General features: G+C 44.0%; 1 protein-coding gene across 1 annotated transcript in view; it reads left to right on the plus strand.

Annotated features, from left to right (window-relative positions):
- Positions 1–3531: 3531 nt before the first annotated feature.
- Positions 3532–27623, plus strand: part of LOC113902122 (multidrug resistance-associated protein 4-like) — a 78926-nt gene continuing 54834 nt past the window's right edge. The window contains 1 exon segment of the mRNA XM_027557076.1: positions 3532–4048. Within this exon segment, the coding sequence (XP_027412877.1) occupies positions 3978–4048 (71 nt within the window). The 5' untranslated portion in view covers positions 3532–3977.

Consider the following 27623-nt stretch of genomic DNA (forward strand, 5'->3'; position numbering starts at 1 on the left):
ATGAAATTACTCAACCCATGACAACTAACAACCTGGGTCCTCTCACCTCCTGAGAGGGTCCATATTTTGACTATGGAATGTGTGTCTCCCTGAATAAGTCCATTTTCACTCTACTTCAGCTCCCTCTTCAACTCTCTCCTGCAGGAAGCCAAAGACCCTGACTTGGAAGCTGGTCCCTGGTACTCCCACATCTCCCAGGATGAGATATTTCCTTCTCCTGCACCACTTGTAACATGGAGAATGAAAAATAGGGACTATAGATCTAACCTGATTATAAAGCAGATGATCTAGATTTAGGAAGAGTTCTTATTTATCTTCCTGGTGTTGTTTCTTAAACTTTAGCAAAGTCTGGTTTCCACTTTTCTGGGCAAATGTTTTTTAAAATGTATTCTGTTTTTAAAATCAACTCTGCCATGGGATTTTAAAGGAAGAATGTAACTGAGTTCTCATCTGCTCCCCAGATGGATGGCACACGCTTCATCGCCTTCTATGGCATTCTGTCATCCTGGCTCACAGACTGTCTAAGCTTGCTGCCTCCCTCTTTCTGAATTTTCCAGACCCCAACTGGGAAATCAGGTTTTTCTATTTAACTTGTAACACAAAATGATGGTATGGGAGTCTCCTCTGCAAAGCAACCAACTCACCTGGCTTCTAGCAGGAGGTAAGGCACCAGCTGTACTTGAGTGGGGGGGGGGTTCTATGATATCCTGTATCCCCTCTACTTTGTCCTTGCCTGGGAGGTTGAGGATGGTGACTACTGGGGACAGGGGTCACCAACTCTCTGCCTCTTGTCCCCAGACCTTTGCTCTCCTCTGGCTTGCGTTTCAATCTCTCCTCTCTGGAGGAAAATTCAGTTGGTTAAGTTTTCTTGCAAACTGTGCTCTTCATGCCAGCACCAGTGGTCTTTAAGCTATAACCTCAAGAATTCCATTTTCATTCCTTTAGCACAAACATTCATACCATAGCAAGGACAATTAATTTAATATTCTGATAAAATATCTTGCTATAATAACCTCCACTTATTGAACATCCTTTCTGCATCAGAAATTACAAAAAGCACTTTCACATAAACAATAACTCCATGAGACAGTTATTACTTTTTTTTTTAAATTTTGGCTTTGTTGGGGCTTTATGGCACTCAGGACCTACGTTGTGTCATGCAAGATCTTTCATTGGGGTACATGGAGTCTCTTATATGGAGTGGGCAGGCTCAATAGCTGCGGTGCTCAGGCTTAGTTGCTCTGCTGGCATGTGGGCTCTGAGTTCCCTGACCAGAGATTGAAACCAACTCCCCTGCATTGCAAGGCAGATTCTTAATCACTGGACTATGAGGGAAATCCCAGATACTACTTTTTAATACCCATTTTACAGATGAGAAACTGAGTTCAGAGAACATGTGTCACTCAACTAGAGGTGGAAGAGACGCCCCTATTATGGGGTGGCCTTCCTTATTTATCTGGTACAGCTTCTAGAAACCTTAAGAGTTTCCAGTTTTTGGAGGATCAGGTAGAAAGAAAAGACAAATGTTTTAATTCTACTTACAAAGTGTAATTAACCAAATTGTTGTAAGTCATAATTAGCTTGAAGGAAAGGATTTTCTTATGTTAGGAAAACACTAACTTAATCATAAAAATCACTAATATTTTAGACAAAAACAGTAAAATTTACAAGCATATTCTCCAGTTCACTCAGCAACTAGTCCTTTTTGTTAATGGTTTTATTGAAGGCATCAGGTTTTCCATTAGGACTTCATAATTTCTTACAAAGTTTAGCTTGTGGCTTGAAACTTGTCAGAAATATGTACTTGTCAAAAGTCCTTCCCATGAATCTTCTTAAAAATGAAGCAGTTTTACAAACGCATCTGAGTACAACAACAACTGTCTGTATGATGAAAGACTTCTTGCATACATGTGCATGCCGTACAGGTTAATAAACTGTTTTTCTCTTGTTCATCTGTCTTACATCAATTGAATTTCCCAGGCCCCAGCCAGAGGGCCTAGAAGGGTAAAAGGAAAAGGAATTTTCTCCTCCCTTACATGGTAAAATATACATAACACAAGTGAACAAGTTTAACCATTTTAAAATGTACTATTGTGGGTGTTGATTATATTCACACTTCTGTGCAACCATCACCACAGTCCCTCTCCAGAATTTTTTCATCTTCCAATTGAAACTGTGTCCATTAAACACTCCCCACCCTCCCCGCCCCCCACCCCCCCAACAAACACCATTCTACTTTGTGTTTCTATGAATTTGACTAGTCTAGGCCCCTCATATAACTGGAATCACAGTATTTGTCTTTTGGTGACTCAGTACTTCTGGACACCATGTGTGTACTAAGCAATCCTAACCAATTCTCCAACTCACCAGACACAACTGTGTCCTGCAATTTAAGTCAGTTCTGACACTATCTGCCTGAAGTTAGTGTTAGACCTCATCATGGGTTAAGGACTCAGTCTCACAAGACTGCCCCTTCTCAACTTCAGAGCCAGTCTTGAGTCCTGTTCTCCTTATGGACTGCTCATAAATCAGGGTTCCCATAACCCCTTCCTTGGGTTTGATAATTTTCTAGAGTGGCTTACAGCTCAGGAAAACAGTTTACTCAACTAGATCACTAGTTTATTATAAAAGGATTCAAGTCAGGAACAGCCAGATGGAATGGATGCAGAGCAAGGTAGGGGGAGGGGAGGGGCTTCTAGGCCCTCTCCAGGAGAGAGCTTCCCAGAACCTGCACATGTTCACCAGCCGGGAAGCTCTGTGGACCCCATCCTATTGGTTTTTTATTGAGGCTTCATAGAAACATACTTAGGCAAGGTTGATTAAAGCATTGGCCATTGGTGGTTGAACTGTTTCCAGTCCCTCTCCTTCGTGGATGTGGGGGGTGGGCTGAAACTGCCAACCCTTTAATCAGGTGTGATTTTTCTGACAAACAGATGCATTCACTAAAACTCAGGTGTAGTTGAAAGGGGCTTGTTACCATTATCAAGATACTTTTTCACTCTTAGAGCACCTAAGGGTTTTAGGAGTTCTGTGCCAGCAACAGCATGAAGATTAAATAAGTATTCTGAGTCACAATACAAGTCTTCAAGGTTCATCCACTCTGCAGCATGTGTCAGAATTCCCTTCTTTTTTAAGGGTGAATGACACTCCACTGTATATACCACACTTTGTTTATTCATTCCAGAAATAATACTTTTGAATGCTTCATATATATTCATATGGGCTTTATATATGGGAAAAAAGTTTGAAGTTCTTTATTTCCCTCTTGTACTGATTCCTGCTTATTGGCTGATTCAAAATTTATTTATTTGAGGGATAAACAAAGTTAACCTTGACTTCTTGCTTATGTACTTTTCTCTGTGCATCAGTTCATTGCTGAGTAACTGTCCTTCATGCCACGAGAAGGATGTTCTGTGGTCTTTCCTTTTCCCTCCTCTTATCAAAACAGGATTCCTCAGGGCCAGCCTATAGTAGAACAGACACTGGGGAGCCTGGGGCTGTCATCTCAGTAGCCTGGCAGCTTTGTGCCCGTCATCTGTGCTCACCTCCACTGACCAGTACTGGCCACTAGCTCAGGGTATCTCGCGGTGGGGTGGGGTCTCTTCCAGGAAGGCCCCCCAGGGTCCTGCTCCATTCCAGTTGGAGACCTTCCCACAGCGCCCTTGTTTGGTCCTGATGAGGGCAGCGTGCCCGGAAGGGCGGGCTGCTATCTCCTTCTGCCAGCTTTCTCCGGGTCTTCACCATAGCTGAGGGGCGTTTCCGCTGCAGCCTGCCCCTCCCTCTCCACCTTGTGGGTGCGGGTCCGGGCTTAGAGCGAGCCCTCGGGTAGCGTTTGCAGCCAGGGTGGAAACGAGGGCGCCTGGGGTCCTACGCCCCGCGCCGTGCAGTTCCCCCCACCGCTACCATCAGCGGCGCCTGCGACATCGCCTCACACCTGCGTGAGGCCCGCGGCTGCCCCCACCCCACAGGCCGTCAAGATGCGGCCGGTGTCCCCGGAGGAGAAGCCCAACCCGCTGCAGGACGCGAACATCTGCTCGTGGCTGTTCTGGTGAGGGCACGCCTGGGCTGAGATACCCCGCCGCCTCAGGCTCAGTGCCTGACGCTGCTGCGCCTTGCAGGGGTTGAGGGTCGAGGTCAGGGCGAGGGAGCGCTTTCCGATGGCTGCTTGGAGCGGGTGGGGTCTCCCCACACCGGCCGCGGGGGTCCCTGTCTGTGCCCTCTGGATGAGGCGGCGAGAAGGGGTAGCAGGAACGGGAAGAGCGACCTGGTGGCAGGGCGCAGGGTCTCCGTTCCTTGCAGCTTGCTGCCCCGTCAGCCTCTTTAGTCCTGGGAACAGGAGGGGCAGCGGGAGCAGGAGGCAGGGAGGCTGAGAACCCAGGCTGCCTCGGGGGTCACTGACAGAAGGAGAAGGACCGGACCCCGCACGCCATCCTTAGCCGGCTTCCCCAGGAGAGCTCCGGATTCGTAATTCTAAACTAGTTCGCACCCTTTCTCCACTAAGCAAAAGACATGAACAGCTTCCTTAATCTAATTAGTGCTCTGCTCCTGTTGCCATCTGCCAATAATGTCCCCAGCTTTCTCCATATTCTTGAGGTGACAGCTGAGTTCCAACTGCACCAGGCTCCCTTGTCACTGTGTCTGTGGCCATGTCTCCCTCCCTCCCTCTGTGTGCATCTCTCACTATATTTTCAGTATCTAGTTATGACAAATTTCATGTGTGTAAAAAAACACTTTTTAAAAAATGAACGGGGACATGATTCTTGAACCCATTTTGCTTTTATCTGGGATACATTGAGAGGACTGGAGGATGTATTTGACCAGCCCCTTTTCTTACTGTGAATCTCTGCTTCCACCTTTGAGAGTCACCCTGGGGATGGGGTCCCTGAAGCCTGTGGGGTCTTATCTGCATCTCTAGCCTTTCCAGAAGCAGTGCAGGGTCTTGATGCAGGTGGTCCTGCCCAGGAGTCCTCTGGTTCTGAAACCACCGACGGGCCTCTGAGCTGGGAGGAAACACAGATGAAAAGCAGCTCAGAGAGGTGAAGCTCTTAACTAAAGTTTTCCATCTGGTAATTGGGACCACTAATTAGGTGGGTTGGAACCTTTGGGTTTAATCACACTTGAGTGATTATGTCTTTCATTGATGGACCTTTAACCATCCATCTTTCCCACAAATTCTGATATTTCCATTTCTTCATATGGGAGGTCCTTGGGGATTCCCAGGAAACAGAAGCTTCTGTGCTTGTTCTGATGGTGGTGTATTCAGTGTGTGTAACTACATCTCTTGGCCATTTGGTGGCCCTTAAGGAAAGAGGGTCAAGAAGAAAAAATATGGGTGTAGGCTTCCTTGTTGGCTCAGTGGTAAAGAATCCACCTGCCAAAGGAGAAGACCAGGAGATGTGGGTTTGTTCCCTGGGTGGGGAAGATCCCCTGGAGTAGGGAATGGCAACCCACACCAGTATTCTTGTCTGGGAAATCCCATGGACAGAGGAGCCTGGCAGGTTATGGTCCATGGGGTTGCAAAAGAGTCGGACATGACTTAGTGACTAAACAACAACCACAATAAATAATAACAAAGTAGGGACACCTCTCCTTAACTTCAGACAGGGCAAGGAACTCTCCAGGGCAAGGAGTGTTCTATTTGTGGATTTTCAAAATGTATGTGCGTGGAAATGGGAATGTGAGGACTTCTTATTGATTTGGGTAGGCACCCATTTCCAATTTTTCTGCTGGAGTGGAAGGAGCTATTACCTCTTATTTAACATGTGAAGTCACTAAAGCAGAGAGATTGAGTAATTTTTTTAAACACTTTTTATTTTATAAACTTGTGGCTCAGCTGGTAAAGAATCTGCCTGCAATGCAGGAAACCAGGGTTCGATCCCTGGGTTGGGAAGATTCCCTTGGTGTTTCCCAGAAGATTTCCCTTCTGGGAAAGGGTACCCACTCCAGTTTTCTGACCTGGAGAATTCCACGGACTGTATAATCTATGGAGTCGCAAAGAGTTGGACACGACTGAATGACTTTCACTTTCACAGCCAATTTACAATGTTGTTATAGTTTCAGGTGGACAGGAAAGTGATTCAGCCATATATAAACATGTATCCATTCTGCCCCAGATTCCAAGAGGTTGACCAGGTTGCCTACCATCACACAGCTACTAGTAAGAGTTGGATCCCAAACGAGGCAGTCTGGCTTCCGAGCCTGTGTTGATGTGGATGTAACTGCAGTACTGAGCTGCTTCTGTTGAGATTCTTGTTCTTAAATGGAGGGAAAAGGTGATTCCAAACACACCTTTGGTCTTGTAGGTGGAGTTTCTCAAGGGAAGTTCTTAAAGATCTTGTTGCTGGAGATGATGCACGTGAAACGTCTCTATAATCAAGCTTTAGGGTGGCTGTTCTCAAATATGGCTTTCAGACCTGCAGCATCCTCCTCACCTGGGAGCTTGTTAGAAATGCAAATCACCACCCCCACCCCATCCCTGCCCCATGCTCCTTCTAGGCCAATTCTGTAAAGTTAGAAACCCTGGGGATGGGGTTAAACAAGCTCCAGGAGATTCTGATGGAAGGTAGAGGCTGTTTTCTGCTTTAAGCCACTCCTCCCATTGGCATTGTTCCTTCGGTGTTAACTTTTAAAAAGGGGTCCAGACTTTGTGAAGTTAGTTGGTGACCACAATTTCCATCCTGTTTGTAAAGTCTGAGGTACCCTCATGATTTCCTCATGTCCCCCACTTGCTGTCCTGGGAAATTGAAATGAGCCCAGGCAGGAAGTGCTGCCCAGAGTGTTGTCTATCCACCTTGTAGAGAAACTGAGTTTTCATCTTCTCATTGGGTGTTTGCATTTCTTACATTTCATCTGCTTTCTAAATTTGTAAATGGTGCCACTTATTGTCTTTATACAAATGACCTCACAGGGGTTTTAGTGTTTTCACAGCACAGGTAGGACTTAGAGTCTAAGAGAAGGCATACATTATGGCTATTGGTAATTGCAAATTTTAGAAAAGAATATATATTTTTCTATTTCTATAAAAAACTTTATGGAAGAAGAAGGGCTTCCCAGGTGGCCCAGACATAAGGAACCCACCTGCCAATGTGGAGACACAGAGACATGGGTTTGATCTCTGGGTCAGGAAGATCCCCTGGTGTAGGAAATGGCAACCCACTCCAGTACTGTTGCCTGGAGAATCCCATGGACAGAGGAGTCTGGTGGGCTACTCTGAAAGAGAAAGACATGACTGAGCACATAGAAGAAGAAGAAAGGAACAAGGATTTTTTTTTTTTTTAAGCCAGGTATACTTGCTGATATTTTGGTTATTTCTTATTCTTTCCCCATGAGGTTTTTGTGCATATCTGCACATGCACAGTTTTTTTTTAAATCGAAATTATAGCTCATGGTTTTTTAGAATTTTATTGTAGCATAGTTGCTTAACAATGTTGTATTATGCACACTTTTCTATAAAGTTAAATATCTTTGGATCCTGATTCCTTCTTAATTTTCTATGGTTAACATTTATTTATAGCATTAAATAATGTTCAAAATGTGGCATTTATTTTTTAGGTAAACTTTTTATTTTGTATAGGAGTATATCCAACTGGCAATGTGATAGTTTCAGGTGGACAACAAAGGAACTCAGCCATACATAAACACGTATCCATTCTCCCCCAAACCCCACTCCCATCGAGGCTGGCACATAACATTGAGCAGAGTTCCCTTTGTGATACAGTGGGTCCTTGTTGCTTATCCATCCTAAATACAGCAGTGTATGTATGTTCCCACTAAACTCCCTAACTATCACTTTCCCCTATCACTCTCCCTGGCAACCACAAGTTCATTCTCTAAGTCTGTGAATCTGTTTCTGTCAAAATGTGGTATTTAATTGAAATGTATGCAGTCTTTTGCTTTTGTTTAATAGAGTTTATTGCTAATTAGGATGTGATGCATATCTATGACCATATATTTTGGTGCATCTTTTCTTTTTCCAAATTCCCCAGAAGTAGAATAATTAGTGAAAGGCTGAATTGTTTTCCATTAGGTTCAGATCAATTTGCCCTCTTAACAGGTGTTTGTGAGCTTATTTCATTGTCAACTTTGAGTACCTGAATTACATTTTTTTCCCTGGGCCTAAAGTTAAAAATAATTCAGAGAGTTTTAATTTGAATTTATTTGATTTATGTGTGCTCAGTCACCTACTCCAGTTTGACTCTGTGCAACCCCATGGACTGTGGCCTGTCAGGCTCCTCTGTCCATGGGATTTCCCAGACAAGAATACTGGAGTGGGTTGCCATTTGATTTGTAGAGATGGAAGATTTTTTATGTCTACTGACCATTTATTTGTGTTTCTTCAAATGTCTATTAATAGATTATTTTTCCTATAGAGCATTTATATTTTTGAAATAACTTGTAATAAATGCTTATAATAAATGCATATAATACTTTTTCAGATTTTAATTTGTTCTTTAGAGGTTTTAAATTATATGTCACTGATTAAAATTGAGCTTTTTTTTTTTTGATTTCTCTTGTTCATTTTGTAGTATGTGTTTTAAAAATCCTAACATCATCTAAAGCTCTGTGTTTAATTTTAGCTTTTTTCTTATTTTAACAGTAAAGGCAGCTAGAATTTTTTTAGTTTTTGATGTAAGAATAGGCCCCATTTTTTTCTAAGACAGCCCATTTTCCTGTTATGGTTTATTGAATAATAATTCTTCCCCATTATTGGAAATCAGTGGCCTAGTTTATGAACTACGTCCCTCTGGGGACTGGACTGTCCAGTCTGCTGAGACTCTCCCTGGTGATGTCCCTGATGTCCCTGCAGCCTCTGGGTGAGCTCTGCGTTTCTCTCCACCCTTGTCCCAGAGCCCACAGCAGGCTGGGGGTGAGTGCAGGACCTATCCCCAGGGATGAGGTGGAGCAGGGTCTTGGACCAGATGCACTTGACCCTTCAGGGAGTGGTTACATCCTTGCTCCCCTGACCCTGACCACGTCTCAGTCAGTGAACTGTCCCCTTGCAGAGTGAGTGCGGATGTGGAAACTGTCCACAAGACTCTCCAGAGACTCTTGTCAGAGAAGCTGATAACATGAGGGGGATGTGAACTGGCTGAGTGCTGAGATGGTTTAGGGAAGTTGGTCCTGTAAGGCCCTTAGTAGCTATCGATTGTGAATACACTGAAATGTTAAATTTCAAGCTAGGATTCTTTGCACCATTTTCAGAATACTACTTGTTATTCTTCATTAACAGTCAGAAATCCACATGTTGGAGGAGGAGGCTGGGTGAGCTCTGCAGGGCTGTTTCTCTGGCCTTGACCTGTTCTCAATAACTGTTTAATTTGATGAGTTTTGATAATTTTATACAATATCCACAGCCTCAAGCAAGAGGTAGAACATCCCAAAGGTATATTCACATTTACTGGTATGTCCTTATGGCAGAATAAACTTCCTAACAAATTTATCTCCTGTAGTTTATTCTTGATTTTTTTGGTCTTTATAGTTCTGCATCTTATCAGCCTGAGACAAGTGTCCTTTCAGATGTGTCAAGTGGATCATTTACCTTTTGGAGTTTTCCATGGGTCCCCCAATCATGTTGATTCCCTTCCCTCTGTTGACCTGAACAAACAGAGTGTCAGATATTTCTCCAGCAAAAATGGGTTTATTTAGAATCAGCAGAGAATTGCAGTTTGAGGTTTGCATTTGTGGAGAGCCAAGTGTAAGTCCCCAGAGTGCCAGGGCTGGAGAGCACTTTTATAGAGTAGAAGAGGAAGTTGGGATGGCTCTTTCAGAGTCATGGCTTTTCAGTGGCTGAGCCCTTGCCAGGAAAGGAGAGGAGTCTTTCTTCCTCTTGGGGGCTGCTATTGTTGTAACTTCATGTATCAAACTTTCAGAGGCTTTCTAATGGGGACCACATGGGATTACTCAAGCACTCTGTGGTGGTGATGACTGCTGTTTGGGGGTACTTTGTCCTGTTCAGAGCATCACTGACCCTCTCAGCATCCCAGGGAGATGTCTCTCCAGGTCTTCTCCCAACTTTCCTGAGGCCAATACTGAGAGGTTTTGTGGCTGGTTCACGATCATATAACCAGGAAGTGGCAACGTCTAGCTCTAACACAAGAAGATTTCCAAATGAGGGACATCAGGTGCCATTTTTGTTTCTGACTAAATTTTTTAAAATTGTGGAAAATGCACACAACATAAAATTTACCATCTTGACAATTTTTAAGCGTGCAGTTCAGTATTGTTAAGTAATTCACATTATTGTGCAGCCAGTTTCCAGAACTCTCTTCATCCTGTACTGCTGCTGCTGAGTCGCTTAAGTTGTGTCTGACTCTGTGCGACCCCATAGATGGCAGCCCACCAGGTTCCGCCGTCCCTGGGATTCTCTAGCCAAGAACACTGGAGTGGGTTACCATTTCCTTCTCCAATGCGAGAAAGTGAAAAGTGAAAGTGAAGTCGCTCAGTCATGTCTGACTCTTCGTGACCCCATGGACTGCAGCCTGCCACGCTCCTCCATCAATGGGATTTTCCAGGCAAGAGTACTGGAGTGGGTTACCATTGCCTTCTCTGCGTCTTGTACTAGTGTGCTATTAAAACACTAACTGCCCACTTCCCTTGTCCCCAGCCCCTGGCAACCACAGGGCCACTTTGTTTCTCTTTGAATTTGACTACTCTGAGGACTTCATGTAAATCAAATCATAAAATCTTTGTCTTTTGTGATACACCATTTTACAATCCCACTGTCAGTGTGCAGATTTCCAGTTTCTCCACATCCTTGCCAACACTATCTTTTCTTCTTTCTTTTTCCCACAGTAGCCCTCCTAATATGTGTGAGCTGATGTCTCATTGTGGTTTTCATTTGCATTTCCCTCATGATTAGTGCCAGAGAAGGCAATGGCAACCCACTCCAGTATTCTTGCCTGGAAAATCCCATGGACGGAGGAGCCTGGTAGGCTGCAGTCCATGGGGTCACTAGGAGTCGGAGACGACTGAGTGACTTCACTTTCACTTTTCACTTTCATGCATTGGAGAAGGAAATGGCAACCCACTCCAGTGTTCTTGCCTGGAGAATCCCAGGGACAGAGGAACCTGGTGGGCTGCCGTCTCTGGGGTCGCACAGAGTCGGACGCGACTGAAGTGACTTAGCAGCAGTAGCATGATTAGTGATGCTGAGCATCTTTTCCTCTTCAAGCAGAATTTTAAAGAGGGTCTTTTGTGGGCTTCCCTTGTAGCTCAGATGGTAAAAAATCTGTAATGCAGGAGAACCTGGTTCAGTCCCTGGGTCAGAAACATCCCCTGGAGAAGGGAATGGGTACCCACTCCAGTATTCTTGCCTGGACAATTCTTTGGACAGACAATGGGGTCGCGAAGAGTCGGACACAACTGAGTGACTAATGCTTTCACTTTGGCTGCAGGGTGTCATCATCTGGGTAAGTCCCAGTGCTGATTCCCTGAGCATTTTCTTTAGGGGACAAGTGTGGAATAAATCACCCAACATGTTTCAAACCTGCTTAGTGGTAAAGCTCCTAGATGTACACCATTGTTTTGGAAGGAAACTGAGACCTAGAGATGTTAAAGGTCATGGAGCTGCTGAATTGGAGTGGAGACGTGGAGCAGAGGACAGCTGAGGCCCTGGGTGCTCAGCACCACTGCTGGGACTAGAGTCCAGTCTTCTGACTCCTGGACTGGGATTCTTTAGGGGTGCCAAGGTACCCAGATTAGCAAAATCTGAAGTTCAGTTTATCTTATTTCTTCTTTAATGAGTCATGGATATTCATACATTCAACAAATATTTCTTGTGCATCTGTACCCATGTTATCATAGGAATAACAGGATAAAAGAAATGTGATCTCTGTCATTGCTGTTATTCAGTTTCTCAGTCGTGTCTGACTCTTTGCGACCCCATGGACCAGCACACCAGGCTTCCTTGTCCTTTACTCTCTCCCGGAGTTTGCTCAAACTCATGTCCATTGAGTGGGTGATGTTATCTAACCATGTCATCTTCTGCTGCCCTCTTCTCCTTTTGCCTTCAACCTTTCCCAGCATCCAGGTCTTTTCCAATTAGTCAGCTCTTTGCATCAGCTTGGCCAAAGTATTGGAGCTTTAGCATCAGGCCTTCCAATGAATATTCAAGGTTGATTTCCTTTAGGACTAACTGGTTTGATCTCTATCCATGGATTATTATGGTCTGGACTTGGAAATTTCCTTACCCTGGCAAAATTAGTAAAATGGTGTTTACCTATGTGCTGTCTCTGCATACTATTATCATTTAAATAATGCATGATCGATCTGAATAGGTTTTTTGGTGGGATCATCTGTACACTTATTGTTTTTTCCCTTTATAATAAATAATTGCAGAGAGATAAGTTGAGCTTATATAAATATCATCTTCTGCTTTAAACTTTCAGCCGGTTTTTAATTTCCATTGATGATTTTCTTGACTTGATTTTTCCTTTATTATTTTTATTTTTTTGAATTGTTAAACATGTTTATTGTGCAGATTTATAACTTTACAGGACATGCAGGATAAAAAAGTGTAAAATATCAGTAGGCATATAAAATTTCAGCAGTCTTTTGGACCAGCACTTGATTTGCACAAGGGACTAAGCATCTCTCTAGAACAGACATGTCTTGGAATACAGAGTTTATAGATTGAATCACAAAACAGTTTCCCAAGTGATTTTCCTCATGTAAAGATAAAAAATATCTTGCACTTAAAAATTATTCAGTATAGTACATTTTCAGTTAGGTACATAGTTTAAAAGTAATTGATTACTCCTTTTATGTTTGTTTGCATTTGTTTGTGAGTTTTCCTTTCTCTCCTGTTTATGTAGCACTACTGATTCATGGATTCTTTCATTATTTACTGGGTTAAGCTTCATTGCCATTGGTTTGTTTTGATGCTCATAGTATTCCAGATTTGTCTAGCAAGAGCCATTCAAGCTTCTCTGTCCTTCTACACATCCTCATGATTCCTTGAGTGCTTCCTTATTTTATGGCACAAGATGTCTTAGACCCATCTTGGACTTTCCCTGCCTGTTGGTCTTGGCCTGTAGACAGTGAGACTTTTGCCAGGACTTCCTGGGGCTCTGCTCACCAGGGCTCATACTAGTTATGAGCAGCCCCCACAGAAATTCTCTTTTGCAGTCAGTGTTGTGGCTGGACCAGCCCTTGTGGTTCTTAGGATTGTGAGACACATCTCAGCAACAACCATCAGGGAACTTTGAAATGTCAAGGTGTATCACTCACATTCCCTGGAGGGTACAACGCACCCCTTTGGTGACACAGCGAGGTCCTGGGTGGAGAGAGAGAGCTCATGAGCCAGCTTGGACTTGGGGTTCTGCCTTTTTGAGGTTGAGGGTGGGGAGTCTAGAATTTTAAAGTTTCACTCTTTATTGGTGAATTAAAAAATAAGAGAGGGAATTAAAGTGCAGGAAGGGAGGAGCAAACAGTCAGTGAGATGGTCTGTAATCAGGTCAACCAGAGCTTTCTGAAAGCGGGAACTTCATGGGTGGGGTGGCCTGGATCTTTACCTCGTTGTGTAGCTGTCATGTGTTCACCGGAGATGGATGCCTTTGACATAGATGTCTCCAAAACTTCATGTCAGGCACTTATATTACAATAAAACAAAATAGAATTATCACATGCTGACACACACTGCCCCAGTTTTGGAAACAGCCATTTCTTAGATGGTTCCTTTTAGGGGAGAAGGTATTAAAAAGCCAAGGTCTGGGTGAAGGGGGCCAGAGGGCACAAACTTCCATTATAAAATGAGTCAGTTATGGGGATGTAATGTGTGGTCTGGTGATTATAGTTAATCCTACTGTTCTGAATATTTGAAAGCTGGCCACCTCATGTGAAGAGTTGACTCATTGGAAAAGACTCTGATGCTGGGAGGGATTGGGGGCAGGAGGAAAAGGGGACAACAGAGGATGAGATGGCTATATGGCATCACTGACTCAATGGACATGAGTTTGAGTGAACTCTGGGAGATGGTGATGGACAGGGAGGCCTGGCCTGCTGCGATTCATGGGGTTGCAAAGAGTCGGACACGACTGAGTGAACTGAATTGAACTGAAGAGAACTTAACATTTCTTACAACAACAAAAAAAATTGTGATTGTGTATGTTACCCCAAACCCCAAGATCAGGGGGCTAGAATGCTACCAGTGTGTCACTGCTTCCAGGGCCTCTCAGAGTACAGAGTTAGGGACTGGGTGTATGTATGTGAGTGAGTGTGCAAACACATATCTAATTATTGCCCCTTGCCTCTATATATTTAAAATGTAATTTTTTGTTTTTATTTAACAAAGCCCATAAATGTAGGATTCTAATTAGAGATGTGTAATTTTGATGTACAGTTGAGCATCTGAACAGAGCAGAGAGAATTGGATATATGTCACTGTCCTTTTAATTTTTAGCAGGTGGCTAAACCCCTTGTTTAGAATTGGTCACGAACAGAAATTAAAACAAGATGACATATACTCGGTGTTTCCGGAAGATCACTCCCAGCGCCTTGAAGAAGAGCTGCAAGGCAGCAGGGAGGAAGGGAGGGAGAGTGAGAATTTCCACGTGGGGCTAAAGGTGCATGTGGCGGGGGCTTTGCTTCCTTTGGGTTCTCCTGAGCCTCCTCCCCTGACACTGAACGCTCACCCCCTCAGGCTGACCCAGGGCTCAGCCCACTTTGGAGGCTGTGGGAGCCCTTGTTCCCTGTGCATCTGTGGAAATGGAGGGAGCCTGCAGCCATGGCCCTGGAGGCTGAGCTCTGTCTCCGGAGGTGGGGTCCCTGGAGGACGGAGTCTGCCTCCCCTAAGCGGCTCATGACCTGTGAGTCCAGCAAAGCTTGGAAGGAACTTATTTCCAGAATTGGGACTTTTTCCCCTCAAAGCCTTTTATTCTGGTGCTTCAGGGTCTACACTGCTCATCTTTCAGGAGCCCTGTGAGCAGGTTCAGTTCAGTTGCTCAGCCATGTCCGACTCTTTGCAACCCCATGAATCGCAGCACACCAGGCCTTCCTGTCCATCACCAACTCCCGGAGTTCACTCAGACTCACGTCCATCGAGTCAGTGATGCCATCCAGCCATCTCATCCTCTGTCGTCCCCTTCTCCTCCTGCCCCCAATCCCTCCCAGCATCAGAGTCTTTTCCAATGAGTCAGCTCTTTGCATGAGGCAGCCAAAATACTGGAGTTTCAGCTTCAGCATCATTCCTTCCAAAGAAATCCCAGGACTGATCTCCTTCAGAATGGACTGGTTGGATCTCCTTGCAGTCCAAGGGACTCTCAAGAGTCTTCTCTAACACCACAGTTCAAAAGCATCAATTCTTCGGCGCTCAGCCTTCTTCACAGTCCAACTCTCATATCCATACATGACCACAGAAAAAACCATAGCCTTGACTAGATGGACCTTTGTTAGCAAAGTAATGTCTCTGCTTTTGAATATACTATCTAGGTTGGTCATAACTTTCCTTCCAAGGAGTAAACGTCTTTTAATTTCATGGCTGCAGTCACCATCTGCAGTGATTTTGGAGCCCCCCAAAATAAAGTCTGACACTGTTTCCACTGTTTCCCCATCTATTTCCCATGAAGTGATGGGACTGGATGCCATGATCTTCGTTTTCTGAAGTTTTAAGCCAACTTTTTCACTCTCCCCTTTCACTTTCATCAGGAGGCTTTTTAGTTCCTTTTCGCTTTCTGCCATCAGGGTGGTGTCATCTGCATATCTGAGGTTATTGAGATTTCTTCCAGCAATCTTGATTCCAGTTTGTGTTTCTTCCAGTCCAGCGGTTCTCATTATGTACTCCGCATATAAGTTAAATAAGCAGGGTGACAATATACAGCCTTGACATACTCCTTTTCCTATATGGAACCAGTCTGTTGTTCCGTGTCCAGTTCTAACTGTTGCTTCCTGACCTGCCTGCATCTTTTGCGCAGCCACAGAGCACCCTGTAGTGCAGGCTCGTCTCCCACTCTTCCCTGCCCCCTTTTCCCCTTTGGTGGACACACTGCTCTTCACTGTGCTCTGTTTCTCATCACAGGTACTGGGATCAAGAAGTTTTGAGAGCCAAGACATACAAACGGGAGCCTTGTTTAATGAAAGCAATCATAAAATGTTACTGGAAATCCTGTCTAGTTTTGGGAATATTTACATTTCTTGAGGTAAAAATTTTTACATACTGTGCGTTGCTTTTAAGTGTATGCAGTTCAGTACTGAGATGGATGTGATGGCGGGGAGAGAGAACAGTGGTTTGTCACAGGATAAATATCATGATGTAGCTCAGTGGTTGTGTTTATTTTTAGAATGAACTGATGCTTAAAGGAGTGAGCCTCCAGGGGATTAGTACTAAGTTGGCCAAAAGTTCTTTCAGGTTTTCCCATAACTGCTTTTGGGAAAGGATGGCACTGACAAAACAAGACGTTTTATACCATATTAGGATGTTTTTAGTGCTCAGTACTTGATATAAACGCTGAAAGTGATCCTTGAGATAAAGATCCTACAACCTCAAGGAATATGAGCCTCCTGGTTTGGAGGAAGTAAGTTTGGTTCAGAGCGCAGTAACATAAGCCATTTTACAGGTGCTCAAGCAAGTAATTTTTAACTTGCCCAGGTCACATCTGATAATCATTTCCTAAAAAGGGGTCCTCACTTCTTCTCCTCTTGTGGAACAGAACTCTGGGCCCTGCATCTGCGTGGGGAGCTGCCAGACCTCCCCGTGGGCCAGGTCACCCAGGTCAGAAACCCCACGTGGAGGAGCTCCAGCTTCACCATGAATTCATGCACCCTCCATGGTGGTTTCTGTCCTGGCTGTGGGGGTGGTTTGCTGGTTGAAGGGAGAGTCTTGGTATCATGGCTTTGGTGGAGGGTGGAGGAGGGGATGTGCAGGAGGAAACCAGAGACATAAAGCTGTGAGGTCACTGACCTCGGTGACCCTGAAGATCCTGGGTCAAGATCCCCCAGAGGACAGTCCACCTGGGGACACAGTGCCGGCAGCCTCCCTGTTCTGGCTGAGCCTGCTGGAGGTCTGCTGCAGACCCCCCTGGGTGGGCTCGTGCTCACCATGGTCCCTTAGCGCTGCCTTAGGGACACAGGTGGCCTGTGAGTGTGTGATGGAAGGAGGGATGGAAGATGCAGTTGCTGTGAAAGGGGTGTTTTAGGTGGAGTAGGTGTGAGCTGTCATCAGTCCATTGTGTTGAGGTGAGGTTATGGGCCAGGTTGGAGAAGGCAATGGCACCCCACTCCAGTACTTTTGCTCGGAAAATCCCATGGATGGAGGAGCCTGGTAGGCTGCAGTCCATGGGGTCGCTAGAGTCGGACGTGACTGAGCGACATCTTTCACTTTTCACTTTCATGCAATGGAGAAGGAAATGGCAACCCATTCCAGTCTTCTTGCCTGGAGAATCCCAGGACGGGGGAGCCTGGTGGGCTGCCGTCTATGGGGTCACACAGAGTCGGACACGACTGAAGTGACTTAGCAGCAGCAGCAGCAGCATGGGCCAGGTGGTTTACAGGTGGGTGGCGTGGCTCTTACTTAGAGGCTGTGCTGTACTGAAGGGCACTGCGGGCAGTGGGCAGTGGGTAGCTGGGTAGGTGACGTCCACCCTATACAACTGGAGAGACAGAGGATCTGTCAGCTCCCAGGTGACTGGGTGGTCCTGGGAGATGGAATTATTGTTGATAACAAAGTTGTGTTGACCACTGTGCCAGAGGGTGGGGACAGGTATATGGGGCAAAGTGCCACCTTAGAGAGGGCTCTGATCGCCGAGGTACTGCAGTGCCTTGTGAAGGGTGGGGTGGAGTGTTGATTTCACAGTTGTCCAGCCCCAGGAATACTTCCTGCTGGGGATCCAGGAAGGCCAGGCCTGGGGGCTGCATAAAGTGTAACTGGTAGAGCCCCAGCCCCTCTTTCAGGAGGCTGGTTGTTGGGCGGTCATGGCAGAGAAGTGGGGAGTCGAGGACCTGGTAAATGGGGGGGCTCATCTCAGTAGTAGTACTGTAAGTACTGTAAGTAGTGGCAGTAACAAGGGGTCATACTGAGTAGTACTGGTGGTGGCAGCCGCAGTACTATTAGTGGTGCAGCAACAGCAATAGCAAGTGCTCAAAATAAGTTATGTATCAGGAACTGCTATGAGCACTTTATGCATAATAACATTTTTATTCCTTTGGCTAACTCAGCGAAGTTGTGGGTTTCCTATATACTCCATTGTAGGAGAAAGGACTCTGAACCCAAGTAATTACATAGGTTGCCTGTGGTTACAGGGAGCTTAAATGACAAAGTGAGGTTCCATTTCAGGCACTCTGACTTACAAGCCTGATCATCTCAATGGTTCATCCAGGGTCAGGAAGGCTTGTCTTTAGAGCTTTATCTTCAGGGTCTCAGACACATGCATCCTGAACTTTGTTTAAGGATAATAAATAGGACACTAAGAACTTTCTGAAGCAGAAAGTCAGATTTGGGATCGTAATTGTGGGTAGATTTCAGGTGACCTTGTCCCCTGGGTGCCAGATTTGACTAGGAGGTTGATGCCAGCAACAACATCATGCTGTGGTCAGATGGACCAGGAGCATCTTAAGAAGCCAGCTTCCCCTAATTACCATCCCTAAGTGGTGATAATTTTAGATAGTGGAAGATCTAGACTCAGCTCTGGATTCTCTAAAACATGAACACATTTACTTTGTGACCTCCTACCCTCTTTTAATTCCTCTAGTGCACAGACGACTCATGGGTTACCCGTGGTTCCCAGACAGTGCTGTGACCAACCACAGCACAGGCACTCCTGGCAGCACAGGTGGGAAGAGGCAGGTGGTGCCAGTCCAGGATGAGGATTCTGGGGTTAGGATTTAAGTGTGAAACCTCTGTCCTGTGAGAATTGAGGAGTGATCATAATGCTTGGGGAAGCCAGTACCAGGCTAATGTTCAACCTGGAGCATGTGCAGGTCACTCCTAATTAGAACAGAACGGCCAGTGAGTTCTCAGCACCCTGGCCCCTGTGAGCACCCTCATGGGGACTTTGGGTGAGGAGAACAGGTCTCCACCTGCCTGGGCCCCTCAGGGTGGAGAGGAGGGGCCTGAAGACTCTTCCTGGACCAGAGACACAGAGACCACTCCCCAGGTCATCAGGGCTTCTCTCTGAGAGGTGAGGTCTCCATCTGTTGGTGTGTAAGTGGGGTGGCCTCAGAGAACCAGAGGGGGTTCACCCAGTCCTTTCCCCTAAGAGGGGCAGAGTGAAGAGGGTTTATGTCTGCGAACCTTGGAAATGGCCGGCCTTGTCTAATTACTGACCTTTGTCCAAGGCCACTTTTGCTGGTTGTCTCTGCTTTAGGTGGAGAATGTAGGAAGTACATATTTGTGTAAATCTTCACATTGGAGCTCAACTGATGAGCAGGAAGTAAGCAGAATCCTCTGCGTCCCAAAGTGGGCTTTGTGCCTGGACTCAGGGCTTTGTGCCTTGACTCACTTCCGGAGAGCAGAGTGGTCTTTGCATTTATTTCCAACCCTTTCTTCCTTGTATCCCTCATTTCTGCTCCACCCAAGAGGCTGAGGAGTGGCTGCTGGTGGCAGAGATATGTGGGCTCAGAGCAACCACTGAGGACCACACAGCAAGGGAGAGGAGGAGAGAGCACTGAGCCAAGCAGACAGGGACCTGCAGAGCAGACCTGCCCTGCTGATTCTTGAGGGCTTAGCATGAGCCATCAGATGTCAGTAATATCCACAGTGACGACCTTGAGACATATATGAGGGTGATGCTTTTCAATTCATTTTTTAAAACTGTATTTTTATTGTCTCATTGAAAAAAAGTTTTAAAAATTGAAGTATGATTGACTTACAATATTATATTAGTTTCAAGTATATAGTGTAGTGACTCAGTATTTTTGTACATTATTAAATAATCACCCTGATCAGTCTAGTTATCCTCTGTCACCATCCAAATTTTTCCAGTGTTATTGACTGTATTCCCTATGTTGTACATTACATTCCCACAACTTGTTTATTTATAACTGGTTTGTGTCTCTTAATCTCTCTCACCTATTTCACTCATCCTCCAATTCCCCTCAATCCATTTTCTTTAAAAAATCAAGGAAATATATGATTCCTTTTTTTTAAAGATTACTTTCATAATGATGAAAAAAAATCAAAATCCTGCTTGGAAGTGAAACTTTTAATTACTTTCCAGAAAAGTTGACTTTTAGAAGTGACTTTTCTCAAGAGATCTCATTCAGCCATAATGGCCTATAAACAGCAATGAGTTTTCTAAGCCCTTTGTGAAACCAGCCTCTGCCATTAAGGATAGAATGCGTCTCTTCCCAGGACTCCTGTCTTTTGTGCATACTGTAGAAATCCTTGCTAATTTTTTGATTTCTGATGTGACAAGATGTTTCTAGTTTATCTTTACACAAAAAAAGCTGCTCACCCTTAAGTACAAATTTGCTCCAGCCCTGGAATCTCCGTTTCTCCAAGCAGCCATGGCTCCTTCTAGTGGGAAATGGTATTTAGAGACTATGGTCTGGGCACTAGGGGTGCTCCTTGCTGTTGAGTTGTCTATTGTTCCTCAGCTTTGTCATTGGACAAAGCTAGTATACATTTTTTGTAATAAACAAACCTTGAGTTTATATGGGTATTTTCAATCTAAATCAGATTCTGGACAGTAGTGTTTTTACTTTCTCTTTTAACTCTTAGATTGGTATCTGTTTTCTTTCACTATCTGTTCTCTTTTCTGCCATGCCTAATCCCAGTTCTCAATGATATCAACATAATTACTCATTTAAAAATCTTATAGTATCAACACTATTAACCATAATGTGACTTTTGGAAGCTTTTTTTTTTTTTTTTTTGCTGTTTGTATTGTCCTTAGGCATATCACACAGGGAATGTGTTTTCAAATTATTTTTTTACAACCACTTTTAATAATTCTCTTTTGTATAACTCAGCCTACTGGATGGATATAACTTTTGTTTCATTTTACTCTGAAATTTTAGGAATTGCTTTTGAAAACTTTATTGTTTTATAATTATAATTCTGTATAATGTTTTCCTTGGGCTTCCCTGGTGGCTCAGAGGTTAAAGCATCTGCCTGCAATGTGAGAGACCTGGGTTCGATCCCTGGATTGGGAAGATCCCCTGGAGAAGGAAATGGCAACCTACTCCAGTATTCTTGCCTGGAGAATCCCATGGACAGAGGAGCCTGGTGGGCTATAGTCCACGGGGTTGCAAAGAGTCGGACACAACTGAGCGACTTCACTTTTACTTTCATAATGTTTTCCTGGGAAAGATTGAAGGCAGGAGGAGAAGGGGACAACAGAGGATGAGATGGTTGGATGGCATCACCGACTCAATGGAGTTGGGTGTGAGTAGACTTTGGGAGTTGGTGATGGACAGGAAGGCCTGGCGTGCTGTGGTCCATGGGATTGCAAAGAGTCGGACACGACTGAGCAACTGAACTGATAATGTTTTCACAATTTCAAACTCAGTCAACAGAAGAGGCTGTTTTTAAGGAAGACTGATATCCTTATTGGCTCCATTCTAATTCTCCCTCCCCTTTTAGAGGTAACATTACAATTTTTGATTCATGTTTTTATTTTGTAGATATAGTATTTTGTAAACATTTAATTTTTTCTGTAGTGTCAAATGAAAGGTCTGAATTTCATTGGAGTCTCAAGAGTTTGGTTTCATAAGGGATTTTCCTAGAAGCATGATATGTAACATGGAACTGTGGTTAAAACCCTCTGTGGCACTTGTAAGTCCTTCAGAGTAGGTTCATGGCCCCTCCACATCCAGATGCCCTGATGATGCAGGAGAATAAGATGCTTACATGGTATTAGTTTCTGCATCCAGCGTCTTCTAGGGAGAGGGAACTTCAGGCTCCATCCCTAATCATATGAACCTAAATCAGTTTCTGCAGGCTGGGTTTCAGGCCTCAGAGTGCTCCTAACCCCTTCCAGGTGATGCTAAGCTGCAGTCAGGATGAAGACCACTGTGTCAGGAGGAGTGAAGTTATGTTTAGAATCCTAATGGTTATTATTTTCCCAGATTCACTGCTTTTCCTCCTTAGCTCTGGATCTTTCTCAGCTCTACTCTTTGTCACCTGTTCCCCCATTTCTGAAGATAAACTGTCTATTCATTTTTTCTGTAAGCTCATTATTTTCTGCTTATATATTTCACTCAAGCATTTTTTTCTTTGATAACTTGTTTCTATTTTCTGTGTTTTCTTAATTTTTCTCATGAAGTGGAGATGGTGGAGTTGGGTAAGAAACCTTTTAAGTACATGTAGAAATATAACAGAAAAACTATACTGATTAGGGAAGTTTTAGCACTTAACCCTCTGAGAAGTTCCCCTAAGAAGCAGGAAATAGGGCCCAAAAGTCAAGTACTTTCAGAAGGTTGATACTAGGGACTGCACCAAGAAATGTCTGTCTGTCTCTCTTATACCCTGAGATTCCTGTGGAAACTTGAACGAATGTTGTCATATTGTATTGGACTCTCTTAAAAATCCTTTATGGTTTCACAGTTGTGAAGAATTCCTGGGAAGGAGTAAGAACTCTATTCTCAATTGGTTTGTGGAAAGAATATTCACAGATCAAACTTAGACTGACGTCAAAGATGAATGGTTTGGGGAACAATTTTTGATCTTCTCCTTGCTTATCCAGAAAGTTTTAATTTGGTTAGTTTCAAGTTTGTGAAAGTCACTCAATTGTGTCTGACTCTTTGTGACCCCCGTAGACTCTACAGTCCATGGACACTGGAGTGGGTAGCCTTTTCCTTCTCCAGGGGATCTTCCCAACCCAGGGATCAAACCCAGGTCTCCCATACTGCAGGTGGATTCTTTACCAGCTGAGCCACAAAGGAAGCCCAAGAATACTGGAGTGGGTAGCCTACCCCTTCTTCAGCGGATCTTCCCAACCCAGGAATCAAACAGGGGTCTCCTCACTGCAGGTGGATTCTTTACAAACTGAGCTATCAGGAGAGCCCCTAGTTTCAAGTTTGATAGTGAATACTTTCTCGGTTGTTTTTTACCTCACTAATGGAGGGTTAGAATCAGGAACAGACAGAAGACTAGAAGTTATAGGCCCTGGACTGGCATTAATCCTTAGTGAGGCTGTTTGCTCAACTGGCATATTAAATTCTGTCTCTCAGCAGAAAAATCGAGACATTTAGGCAGTAATGACCTGCCTTTATTTTGCAGTATTTTTTTTTTTTTTTTGCTGGATTTGTTGCATTTACAGTGTTCAAATTTGTATGCAGGTCAGGAAGCAACAGTTAGAACTGGACATGGAACAACAGACTGGTTCCAAATAGGAAAAGGAGTTCATCAAGGCTGTATATTGTCACCCTGTTTATTTAACTTATATGCAGAGTACATCATGCGAAACATTGGACTGGAAGAAACACAAACTGGAATGAAGATTGCCGGGAGAAATATCAGTAACCTCAGATATGCAGATGACACCACCCTTATGGCAGAAAGTGAAGAGGAACTCAAAAGCTTCTTGATGAAAGTGAAACTGGAGAGTGAAAAGTTGGCTTAAAGCTCAACATTCCGAAAACGAAGATCATGGCATCCGGTCCCACCACTTCATGGGAAATAGATGGGGAAACAGTGGAAACAGTGTCAGACTTTATTTTTCTGGGCTCCAAAATCACTGCAGATGGTGACTGCAGCCATGAAATTAAAAGACGCTTACTCCTTGGAAGGAAAGTTATGACCAACCTAGATAGCATGTTCAAAAGCAGAGACATTACTTTGCCAACAAAGGTTCATCTAGTCAAGGCTATGGTTTTTCCTGTGGTCATGTATGGATGTGAGAGTTGGACTGTGAAGAAGGCTGAGTGCCAAAGAATTGATGCTTTTGAACTGTGGTGTTGGAGAAGACTCTTGAGAGTCCCTTGGACTGCAAGGAGATCCAACCAGTCCATTCTGAATGAGATCAGCCCTGGGATTTCTTTGGAAGGAATGATGCTGAAGCTGAAACTGCAGTACTTTGGCCACATCATGCAAAGAGTTGACTCATTGGAAAAGACTCTGATGCTGGGAGGGATTGGGGGCAGGAGGAGAAGGGAACGACAGAGGATGAGATGGCTGGATGGCATCACTGACTCGATGGACATGAGTCTCAGTGAACTCCAGGAGTTGGTGATGGACAGGGAGGCCTGGCATGCTGTGATTCATGGGGTCGCAAAGAGTCAGACACGACTGAGTGACTGATCTGATCTGATCTGACAGTGTTCTTTAAGTAGATGACATTACTCTTATTTTTCTTGTAATTACAATGATATTAGGACCACATAGAGAGCTGAGTAACAGACAGTGGTCATTCCCAAAGAGAATCACAGTTTTAGGACACTTTGGGATGGCAGGTGTTACTGCTGGGATTCTGGTGGATATCCCCAGGTTTGTAACCTGCAGCACTGGGCATCCCTTGATCGTATCTGGGCTGGGACTGCCTTGTGTAGTTTGACATTCTTGCTTCTCTGTGTAAGCCTGAAGATTTCTATCTCAGTAAACTCTATAAACAGTGTTTTATAATCTATGATGTGAGGGGCTCTTCTTAAGGTTTTAGCACTTCTAGGGGTGAATGATGGGGCTTTTTGGAAATGTAGCAGTGAGCTTTTGTGTTCTTGAAAACTGGGCATCTTACTCTGATATGGTCATGTTACTCATAATTCTTCCACTACATGGTCTTCGTGACTTCCTACCTTTGCATTCCAGTCCCCTATAATGAAAAGGACATCTTTTTTTGGGTGTTAGTTCTAAAAGTCTTGTAGGTCTCCATAGGACCATTCAACTTCAGCTTTTTCAGCATTACTGGTTGGAGCATAGGCTTGGATTACCGTGATATTGAATGGATTGCCTTGGAAGCGAACAGAGATCATTCTGTCGTCTTTGAGATTACATCCAAGTACTGCATTTTGGACTCTCTTGTTGACCATGATGGCTACTCCATTTCTTCTAAGGGATTCCTGCCCACGGTAGTAGATATGATGGTCATCTGAATTAAATTCACCCATTCCAGTCCATTTTAGTTCGCTGGTTCCTAGAATATCGACGTTCACTCTTGCCATCTCCTGTTTGACCACTTCCAATTTGCCTTGATTCATGGACCTGACATTCCAGGTTCCTATGCAGGTTCAGCAGTACGTGAACCATGAAATTCCAGATGTTAAAGCTGGTTTTAGAAAAGGCAGAGGAACCAGAGATCAAATTGTCAACATCCGCTGGATCATTGAAAAAGCAAGAGAGTTCCAGAAAAACATCTATTTCTGCTTTATTGACTATGCCAAAGCCTTTGACTGTGGATCACAATAAACTGTGGAAAATTCTGAAAGAGATGGGAATACCAGAGCACCTGACCTGCCTCTTGAGAAACCTATATGCAGATAAGGAAGCAACAGTTAGAACTGGACATGGAATAACAGACTGGTTCCAAATAGGAAAAGGAGTACGTCAAGGCTGTATATTGTCACCCTGCTTATTTAACTTCTATGCAGAGTACATCATGAGGAACGCTGGGCTGGAAGAAGCATAAGCTGGAATCAAGATTGCTGGGAGAAATCTCAATAAGCTCAGATATGCAGATGACACCATCCTTATGGCAGAAAGTGAAGAGGAACTGAAAAGCCTCTTGATGAAAGTGAAAGAGGAGAGTGAAAAAGTTGGCTTAAAGCTCAACATTAAGAAAACTAAGATCATGACATCTGGTCCCATCACTTCATGGCAGATGGGGAAACAGTGGAAACAGTGTCAGACTTTATTTTTTATGGGCGCCAAAATCACTGCAGATGGTGACTGCAGCCATGAAATTAAAAGACACTTATTCCTTGGAAGAAAAGTTATGACTAACCTAGATAGCATATTCAAAAGCAGAGATATTACTTTGCCAACAAAGGTCTGTCTAGTCAAGGCTACGGTTTTTCCAGTGGTCATGTATGGATGTGAGAGTTGGACTGTGAAAAAGGCTGAGCGCTGAAGAATTGATGCTTTTGAACTGTGATGTTGGAGAAGACTCTTGAGAGTCCCTTGGAATGTGAGGAGATCCAACCAGTCCATCCTAAAGGAGATCAGTCCTGGGTGTTCATTGGAAGGACTGATGCTGAAGCTGAAATCCAATACTTTGGCCACCTCATGAGAAGAGTTGACTCATTGGAAAACACCCTAATGCTGGGAAGGATTGAGGGCAAGAGGAGAAGGGGATGACAGAGGATGAGATGGCTGGATGGCATCACTGACTTGATGGACGTGAGTTTGAGTGAACTCTGGGAGTTGGTGATGGACAGGGAGGCCTGGTGTGCTGCGATTCATGGGGTCGCAAAGGGTTGGACACGACTGCGCGACTGAACTGACTGAAATGGTCTTCTCTTCTCTGGAGTAGATGAAATCTCCTGTGACCTTGTGGAAGGTAAGGCAGGTGTTACAGCCTGTGAACATGTGTGTGTAGAGCAAGACAGGAGTGTAGGGCTTCAGTGCATCATCCATTTGAGAGATAGAGTCAGCTTTCTGTAAATAATTTGAGCAGGCACTAGTTGGTTGAACAGAAAATGCTTTTTAGTTGTGCTTCACATTTTGAGCCTTGGATTCTTCTTCCTTTCCTCTTATGTGTGGGTGCCTCAACCTTGTACAGACAGTAGAGCTCTCAAAAGAAAACCCATCTGGGAACTTCCCTCGTGGTCCTAAGAGTTTGCCTTTCAATGCAGGGGTCATGAGTTTGATCTCTGGTCATGGAAGTAAGGTATTACATGCCTCAGGGCAACTAAACTGGCAATTCCCAACAAAAGAAGCCTGAGCACTGCAATGAAGACTCAACACAGCCAAAAAAGGAGAAAAGTTTTGTGCTAGAGGTTTCTTGGTGGATAATGTTCCACAGTTGATTAGACCAGTTGATAGTAGAAGTTGATAGAGATAAAATCCAGACATTGATTGAGAACAATCAATGTTATATCATGTGGGAGATAGCCAACATTCTCAAAATATCCAAAAAAACATCAAAAGTCATTTTACCATTTTGTTTATGTTAATCACTTTGTTGTTTGTTTTCCATCTAAGTTAAGCATGGGGCAAAAATCCCTTCTTGACCATATTTCCACACTCAATTCTCTACTGAAATGTAACTATTATTAAAATGCTCCTTTTTAAAAACAAATCGTGATGGGTGATGAAAAGTGGATACTATACACCGATGTGGAATAGAAAAGATCATGGGGTAGGTGAAATGAACCACCACCACCCACACCAAAGTCCAGTCTTCATCCAGAGAAGTTGATGTTATGTATATTGTGGGAGTGAAAGGGAGTCCTCTATTATGACCTTCTTCTGGAAAACCAAACAGTTAATTCAAATGAGTACTTCTCCCAATTAGATCAACTTAAAGCAGCACTTGATGAAAAGTGTCTGAAATTAGTCATCAGAAAATGCATTATCTTCCATCAGGATAATGTAAGACCGCATGTTTCTTTAATGACCAGGCAGAAACTGTTACAGCCTGACCTGGAGGATCTATCTCATCTTATATGTTTACCAGACATTGCATCTTCAGATTTCCATGTATTTTGTTTTTTTACAAAATTCTATTACTGGAAGAAAATTTTAATTCTCTGGAAGACTGTGAAAGGCACCTGAAATAGATACAAAGTTTTCCTCAAAAAGATACAAAGTTTTGGGA

Source organism: Bos indicus x Bos taurus, chromosome 12 (assembly GCF_003369695.1).
Source record: "Bos indicus x Bos taurus breed Angus x Brahman F1 hybrid chromosome 12, Bos_hybrid_MaternalHap_v2.0, whole genome shotgun sequence".
Taxonomy (NCBI): domain Eukaryota; kingdom Metazoa; phylum Chordata; class Mammalia; order Artiodactyla; family Bovidae; genus Bos; species Bos indicus x Bos taurus.